This window comes from Oncorhynchus keta, chromosome 18, assembly GCF_023373465.1.
Source record: "Oncorhynchus keta strain PuntledgeMale-10-30-2019 chromosome 18, Oket_V2, whole genome shotgun sequence".
Classification (NCBI taxonomy): Eukaryota; Metazoa; Chordata; class Actinopteri; order Salmoniformes; family Salmonidae; genus Oncorhynchus; species Oncorhynchus keta.
In genome coordinates, this window is record NC_068438.1 from 26,959,817 (window position 1) to 26,968,468 (window position 8,652).

The 8,652-nt window shown below is 40.7% G+C and overlaps 1 protein-coding gene across 1 annotated transcript; it reads left to right on the top strand.

Moving 5' to 3' along the window:
- The first annotated feature begins 225 nt into the window (after nt 1–225).
- Nucleotides 226–6,402, top strand: LOC118397535 (collagenase 3-like). The gene is made up of 10 exons (XM_035792410.2): nt 226–352; nt 711–955; nt 1,143–1,291; nt 1,517–1,642; nt 1,733–1,888; nt 4,772–4,892; nt 4,988–5,121; nt 5,292–5,451; nt 5,560–5,663; nt 5,778–6,402. Exons 1-10 carry the CDS (start codon nt 233–235, stop codon nt 5,876–5,878), a joined length of 1,416 nt encoding a protein of 471 aa, XP_035648303.1. The 5' UTR covers nt 226–232; the 3' UTR covers nt 5,879–6,402.
- Nucleotides 6,403–8,652: the final 2,250 nt, after the last annotated feature.

Here is an 8,652-nt window from a genome sequence, read left to right on the forward strand (position 1 = left end):
ATTGAATCTTTTAAAAAATTGTCATGAACATTTGGTCAAAAAAATGTGACATCACTGCTTATTCAGGTGTGTTCAAAGCAGTTTACTAAACCACAAGCACTCTGTTTTCTGAACTACCAGCAGTTTTAGGCAGTCTGAGGAGGAAGTGGCATGAATCACAGACATTTAGAAAAAGAAACACTCAGTATAAAAACAGACTTGGCTCCTGGACCCCAGTCAGTCACTGTGCTGGATGCCACCAAGACAAGACCAGATGGAAATCACAGGTTTACTGCTCCTTGTGGTGGTTGCTCAGTCATTTGCTATGCCTCTGTCATCACCGGTGGAGACTGACAAGTGGCTATTAGCCGAGGTAAGCCAATTAAAGCTGTGGTTCTGATGTCCTTTTGTTTATCAATTTCTGTTTGGTGCACTGAATATTTATGTTTTTAATATTGATTTTACAGTTATCCTCATACTCGAAATAAGGATAAATGCGATAATGTATAGTATAAACAAAATGAGCATTATTTTATTTAAACAAAATTATTAATTGCATACAATATGCCAGACGTTGTTGAAATAAAATAACCCCTCAAATTGAACCCTGTGTTTCTCTTGTGATCTTGCTCCTTAAATGACCATATTTAAATGACATCCATTCCATATGACCACGCTTAAACAGCTACATATCATGAAGGTGTTAACTTATGTTATTGTTTCCTCTTCAGAAATACCTCCGCAGGTTCTACAACCTTCGAGCTGGACTTCAGGGAACCCCGACCCACAGGTCGTCAGACGCCATGCAGGCTAAGGTCAGGGAGATGCAGTCCTTCTTCAACCTCCAAGTGACGGGGAGCCTGGACACTAACACCCTGGAACTGATGAGCATGGCCAGGTGTGGTGTCCCTGACGTGGGGGAATACAACCACTTCCCCCGACACCTCAAATGGCAGAACACCAATGTGACCTTCAGGTGAGGCGTCTCAAACACTCTGGGTCATATTTATTTTATGGTATTGGTGTAATAATGTTAATTTACTCCACATACACCACATGACCTTGGAATCAATGGATATTATCAGCTTTCATTACTTTGGATAAAACTTGTCAAGTTTCTCTTAAATGAAGACATGTTTCCTCTCTCTTGAAATGCCCTTCAGAATAGTGAATTATACTCCTGATCTGATGAAGGCAGATGTGGACAGAGCTATCCATAATGCCTTAAACATCTGGGCTGATGTCACGCCTCTGACCTTCAAGAAACTGCACGAGGGGAAGGCTGACATCATGATAGCATTTGGGACAAAAGGTAGACCAATTTCTTTATTCTGGCCTACAGTTGATAGACTATACAGAATATATGGAGAATATCTTGATTAATTTGATAATCTTACTGTAGTTTTGTTCAACATTCAGTGAACATTGTTTAGAGTTGTGCAAGACCCTGTCATAGAATAAATTGATTGAATGCTGGCAACACTTACTGAAACCATCCTCAAACATATTTTTTTCCCTGGCCTTTCTTTGTCTTTAGAACATGGAGACTTCAACCCCTTTGACGGCCCTGACGGTCTCTTAGCCCATGCCTATCCCCCTGGCAGAGACATTGGAGGAGACACACACTTTGATGAAGATGAACATTGGTCAATAGACTCAGACGGTAAATATTTGGTACATTTACGTGGGGGATCAAGGAAAATGTATGACATTTAATCAATGATTACTTACTGAGATATTTCCTCCCCTGTAGCCTACAACCTTTTCCTGGTCGCCACTCATGAGTTTGGCCATGCCCTTGGCTTGTCCCATTCTTCTGATCCTGGAGCTCTGATGTACCCAATCTACTCCTACAGCCAGGGTTATCCACTGTCTGAGGATGATATCACCGGCATTCAAGCTCTTTATGGTTAGTGTTCCACTTATTAACACAAACAGAAAATAGTTACAGATAATTATGTCAAAAGTTTGGACACACCGACTCATTCCAGGGTTTTTCTTTATTTGTACTATTTTATACATTGTAGAATAATAGTGAAGACATCAAAACTATGAAATAACACATATGGGATCATGTAGTAACCGAAAAAGTGTTAAACAAATCAAAATATATTTATATTCGAGATTCTTCAAAGTAGCCTATCTTTACCTTGATGACAGCTTTGCACACCTCTTGGCATTCTCTCATACAGCTTCATGAAGTAGTCACCTGGGAATGCATTTCAATTAACAGATGTGCCTTGTGGAATTTCATTCCTTCTTAACCTCTCCTGGATCGTTCGGGACGCTAGCGTCCAACCTCGCCAGTGAAATTGCAGGGCGCCAAATTCAAAATAACAGAAATCTCATAATTAAAATTCCTCAACCATACAAGTATTTTACACCATTTTAAAGATACACTTCTCGTTAATCCAACCACAGTGTCCGATTTCAAAAAGTATTTTCGGCGAAAGCAGAAATTATGTTAGGTCAGCAACTAGTCACAGAAATCATTCAGCCATTTTCCAACCAAAGAGAGTTGTCACAAAAAGCAGAAATATAGATAAAATCTATCACTAACCTTTGACGATCTTCATCAAATGACACTCCCAGGACTCAACGTTACACAATACGTGTATGTTTTGTTTGATCAAGTTCCTATTTATATCCAAAAACCTCAGTTTACATTGGCGCCATGTTCAGAAATGCCTCCAAAACATTCGGAGAAATTGCAGAGAGTCACATCAAATAACATAAATACTCATCATAAACTTTGATGAAAGATACATGTTTTACATAGAATTAAAGATAAACTAGTTCTTAATGCAACCGCTGTGTCAGATTTTTAAAAAAGCTTTACGGCAAAAGCACAATATTCAATAATCAGAGAACAGCGTACAGCCACACAAGTAAGCCATACAGTTAACCGACAAATGGTGGTGTCAACAAAAGTCATAAATAAATAGCATTATAAATCTTCACTTACCTTTGCTGATCTTCGTCGGAATGCACTCCCAGGACTCCCATTTCCACAAGAAATTTGTATTTTGTTTGATACGTCCATATTCATGTCCAAATACCTATGTTTTGTTTGTGCGTTTAGTTCACTATTCCAAAGGCACAATGCACGAGCGCAAACTCCAGACCAAAAGTCAAAATAGTTCCATTACAGTTTGTAGAAACATGTCAAACGATGTTTACAATCAACTTTAGTCTTTTTTATAATAAATCTTCAATAATATTCCAACCGGACAATAACATATTCATTACAGAGGAAAAAGAAGGAACGGCGTGACCTCGCAGTAAACAACTGATTGGCCTCAGCCTAGTCCACTTGTTGAAACAGCTCTTATTCTACACCCTTCCACAATAGAAGCCTCAACCAACGTTCTAAAGACTGTTGACATCTGCTGGAAGCCTTGTGAAGTGCAATCTGGCCTCATAGACACAGCATATTGGATAGGCATTCACTTAAATGAAACTACAAACCTCAGATTTCCCACTTCTTGGTTGGATTTGTCTCAGGTTTTCACCTGCCATATGAGTTCTGTTATACTCACAGACATCATTCAAACAGTTTTAGAAACTTCAGAGTGTTTTCTATCCAGTACTACTAATAATATGCATATATTAGCATCTGGGACAAAGTAGCAGGCAGTTTACTCTGGGCACCTTATTCATCCAAGCTACTCAATACTGCCCTCCCTGTCACCAAGAAGATAATGCGTTTTTTTGCGCCAATCAGTTGTGTTGTGACAAGGTAGGGGTGGTATACAGAAGATAGCCCTATTTGCTGTAGAGGATAAGTTCATTAGAGTTACCAGCCTCAGAAATTGCAGCCCAAATAAATGCTTCACAGAGTTTAATAACAGACACATCTCAACATCAACTGTTCAGAGGAGACTACGTGAATCAGGCCTTCATGGTCGAATTGTTGCAAAGAAACCACTACTAATGGATACCAACATGAAGAAGAGACTTGCTTTGGCCCAGAAACACGAACAATGAGATTCTTCGAAGTAGCCACCCGTTGCCTTGATGACAGCTTTACACACACTTGGCAAATTTGAGATTTTTGGTTCCAATCGCCTTGTCTTTGTGAGACGCAGAGTAGCTGAACGGATGACTTCCGCATGTGTGGTTCCCACTGTGAAGCATGGAGGAGGTGTGATGGTGTGGTGGTGCTTTGCTGGTGACATTGTCAGTGATTTTTCTTTACAATTCAAGGCACACTTAACCAGTATGGCTATCACAGCATTCTGCAGCGGTACTCCATCCCATCTGGTTTGTGCTTTGTGGGATTATCATTTATTTTTCAACAGGACAATGACCCATTTCACCTACAGGCTGTGCAAGGGCTATTTGACCAAGAAGGAGCATGATGGAGTGCTGCATCAGATGACCTGGTCTCCACAATCACCTGACCTCAACCCAATTGAGATGGTTTGGGATGAGTTGGACCGCAGAGCAAAGGAAAAGCAGCCAACAAGTGTTCAGCATGTGGGAACTCCTTCAAGACTGTTGGAATAATATTCCAGGTGAAGCTGGTTGAGAGAATGCCAAGAGTTTGCAACGTTGTCATCAAGGCAAAGGGTGGTTACTTTGAAGAATCTCAAGTATAAAATATATTTGGGTTTGTTTAACACTTTTTTGGTTACTACATGATTCCATACATGTTGTGTCATAGTTTTGATGTCTTCACTATTATTCTACAATGTAGAATGAGTAGGTGTGTCCATCTTTTGACTGGTACTGTAATTCCACCCACTGGAGTCATATTTTGAAACGCTCATTATGCGGTTCAATCCTTTAGGCCCGAACTCCAATGACAGCAAAGTGAAGCCCAAGCCAGATGCCCCAAACAAATGTGACCCCATGTTGAGTTTTGATGCTGTCACTGAGCTCAGAGGAGAAACAATCATCTTCAAAGACAGGTAGGGAGTGTGTTCATTCATGAGAACTTTTCTGCACAAACTATAAGGTTAAAATTGACAAAATGTATGTGTTGATGTTTTCTACTTGATGACAGGTTCTACTGGCGTCTCCATCCTCAGTTTGCAGAGCCTGAGCAAACCCTGATCAAATCCACCTGGCCCTCCCTCCCCAACAAAGTGGATGCTGCCTATGAGTACCCTGAGAAAGACATGGTCTTCATATTCAGTGGTGAATTACATGCTGGCAACACTGTTCGCATAGTCCTCTGTCATTTTGAATATGCAATTACAGTTCTACTTTGCTCATTTCCATCACATATACAGTAGATATCTAATCAAATTGATGTCGGTGCAAGAGTCATAGGTTCATTACGTTGACAAATTGTAATATTTTTCCAGGTATTAGAATGTGGGCCCTGAACGGCTACAGCCTAGTGGAGGGCTACCCCAAATACATCCATAAACTGGGACTCCCCAAGACCGTGCGGAGGGTGGATGCTGCTGTGTACATCCCAGACACCGGCAAGACCCTTCTGTTCTCTGAAGAGCAGTTCTGGAGGTAGGACGGTATGGTCTGGACTGGTCTGGTCTAGTCTTGTTGAGAGATGATATCTGCAAACATAACCGTTCATTATAGGTTATAGTCTTGGTTGTGTCTTATTGACAGTTATGATGAGAAGACTAACACAATGGACATTGGCTTCCCAAGATCCATTGAGATGGATTTCCCTGGAATGGGAGATGAGGTGGATGCTGCCTTATATAAATATGGTATATCACAATCACTCATTTCAATAATATTCTTATGTAGTTTCCGTTGCATTTGCTTTGAATATATAATAAATAGCTCTCTCTAACAAATTCATCCTTTCTTTCTCCTTGCAGGATATTTGCATTTCTTCCATGAACATACACAGTTTGAATACAGCTACAGTGCAAGGAAGGTCATTCAGATTGTTAGGACAAACTCCTTTCTCAACTGCTGATCCACTGGTGGAGAACTACTGTTATTTTATGGGAAACGTATCAATAGGTCATTTGTGCTGGACACCTGTGTGTTATTGTTATTTGTAACTCATCTCAAAGTACGCTGGAAAACTGCATGTAAAATGCATGTCTGAAGACTAAAGTAGGTTTAATATTTATTGGGAATGGGAAAACGGTTGGCTTATGCATCGAACAAATGCGGAAACCACTATGCAGGGTCTTGCTTTAGGGTATCAGAAAATGTGCATCATATTCACATGACTTGTTATAGTATTGAAGGGTGGGATAGAAACCACTATATATAGATATAGATCTAGATATACTTTAGAATACTGTAATTGCATTTCTCTCTGTATGTAAATGTTACTTGGGAAGTTACAGTAATGTGTTGCAGAGCCACCAATAGGTGGCATTCAAGGACACCACATCTAGAGTACGAGCTAATGCTTTTTATGGACTGTGAATGTTTTTACTACTAATTTTAATGACACATTTTCATGAATAAAATAATACGTGCAAATGGCATTGTCTGAGTGTTTGTGATTTAAATACTCTAATAGCAACATTTAGTGTCCGACGTGTAGGCCCACATCATATTCAAAATACGCTTTTTCTGTAACAAGACTAAATGCGTCTGTTTGGAAAAAAATGGTAAGAGACATGGGAAGAGATGATACGTTTGGTAAGACATGTAGGAAAATAGATATAGGGATGGGAAGAGATGGGAATTTATGGGACCACATTCTACACTGGGTGCTTTTTTGCAGGCGTTGTCATACTACCACATAGTTTGATCTTGGATCATCTAAGGTTATTGTGGTCAGGAAGTATAGAACATAGATAGAGCAGACTGCATAAAAGACTGCTTATGAATCACAAGTGCATTACAAACCATCTACACAGCACCATGCCACGGTATTGAGTAACCAGCCACAACTGACAAAATATTCCTCTTTGTCATCAATACTGCAACAGGGATGACTTGGCAGCTGAGTTGGCATAGCTCTGCCATTCTGTTGTAGGTATTGACTTTCCCAGCCCTCCCTACTTGTTTTTACATGGACACATCCTTGTATTGCCATTGGCCAAACTGCAGTTCTAAGTTTACACCACAAGAGGGTGCTACGTCAACACGGTTTCCTGCAAGCTCAGTCTGAATCAGAGGAGGCTGGTGGAAGGAGTTATAGGAGCACATGCTCATTGTAATTGCTGGAATGGAATTAATCCAACACATCAAACACACGGAAACCGTATTCCATTCCAACCATTACAATGAGCTAGTCCTCCTATAACTCCTTCCACCAGCCTCCTCTGGTATGAACGGTTGTTTACCATGAGCTCAGTCTGAATGGTGGTTCACTTTGAGCTCAGCCACCCAAACAAAAATGGGATACTCTGAGTAACATGAGTCGCTCATTAAATGCTGTGATTCTTCCAAGGAAAGCTCTACGTTTTAAGATGCAGCCACAGACCCACATTTAATTTTACCTTTATTTAACCAGGCAAGTCAGTTAAGAACAAATTCTTATTTTCAATGACGGCCTAGGAACAGTGGGTTAACTGCCTGTTCAGGGACAGAACGACAGATTTGTACCTTGTCAGCTCGGGGGTTTGAACTTGCAACCTTCTGGTTACTAGTCCAACGCTCTAACCACCAGGCTACCTGCCACCCCGATACTATGCATCTTAGCTCAACTATGGGAAAATGTACAACCCTATCAGTGCCAAACTGTAGCAGCTTATGTCAAATGTTTTAGTTCGTTCTGTCAAGCCTTCCAAAAAGTATAAATCAAGTCCATTGATAAAATCATGTATGTTAGAGTGAGCAAATAGAGATTAAATCGAGTAGTTATGTTCTTAGTACATGTTCTTGAGCTGAACTGATCAGAATGGTATCTATGATGCATCAGTGAGTCAGCATGAGGCTTCTGAGGTCCAGACAGACTCTCCAAGGTGGAGCAGTTGCGATCCAAGACTACCAACAAAAATAGCGATGAAGCTCGTGAGTTTAAGAAACTTTATCTTTGGGCCGGACCATGTGGATGCAATTACAGAGCAGGCCCCAAGTCTTCTGGTTTCCTCGTTAGCTGCGTCACTGATTTCTCTGAAACAAGCTCTGTTGTTGGCCAGTGGTATGTCCCTCTCCCCCGACCATAGGTAAGAAGATATAGGAAAATATCCAGAAGGTCTCAAAATGATACAAAACCGCTCATGTTTCATATTGTTACCCTCCTGATTCTGACTGATATTGGACATTTACTGTCTGTCAGCGAACCCAATGTAGTGTGGAAATGTAACATGAAGCGTGATAACACAATGAAACACCTAAAGAAAATAACTTCAAATGAAGGAATTAGTTGTGTTAAGAAAACACCTCAGGCAGAGTAAAGACCCACAAATAGTTAACTGCATGGAGGTGCTCTATTGTGTCCTGCTGGAAGTAACTCCAGTCTTGGCACCTCTGATGGAAACCAGATGGGAGGAAAAGAGAGAGAGAGAGGCCATACAATCTCAGGATGTGTCCCTTTTCCTTAGGAAAAATCCCATCTCAAACCACCACTACTGAGAGTGATGCAAGCTCTTTAAACTTCACCCCCCTCCCCGCAAACAACACAGTTGGTGGAACTGATTATTTTGACAGTGAGTACGCATCAGGCCTGCAAGATTAGATAGGGTTTGGAAAGAGGGTATGGCTGAGTGTGAGGAATTCCTAGACAACAAACCAACATAACAACCACATAATAACATGACTCGCTTGTGTCATCAATTTGTC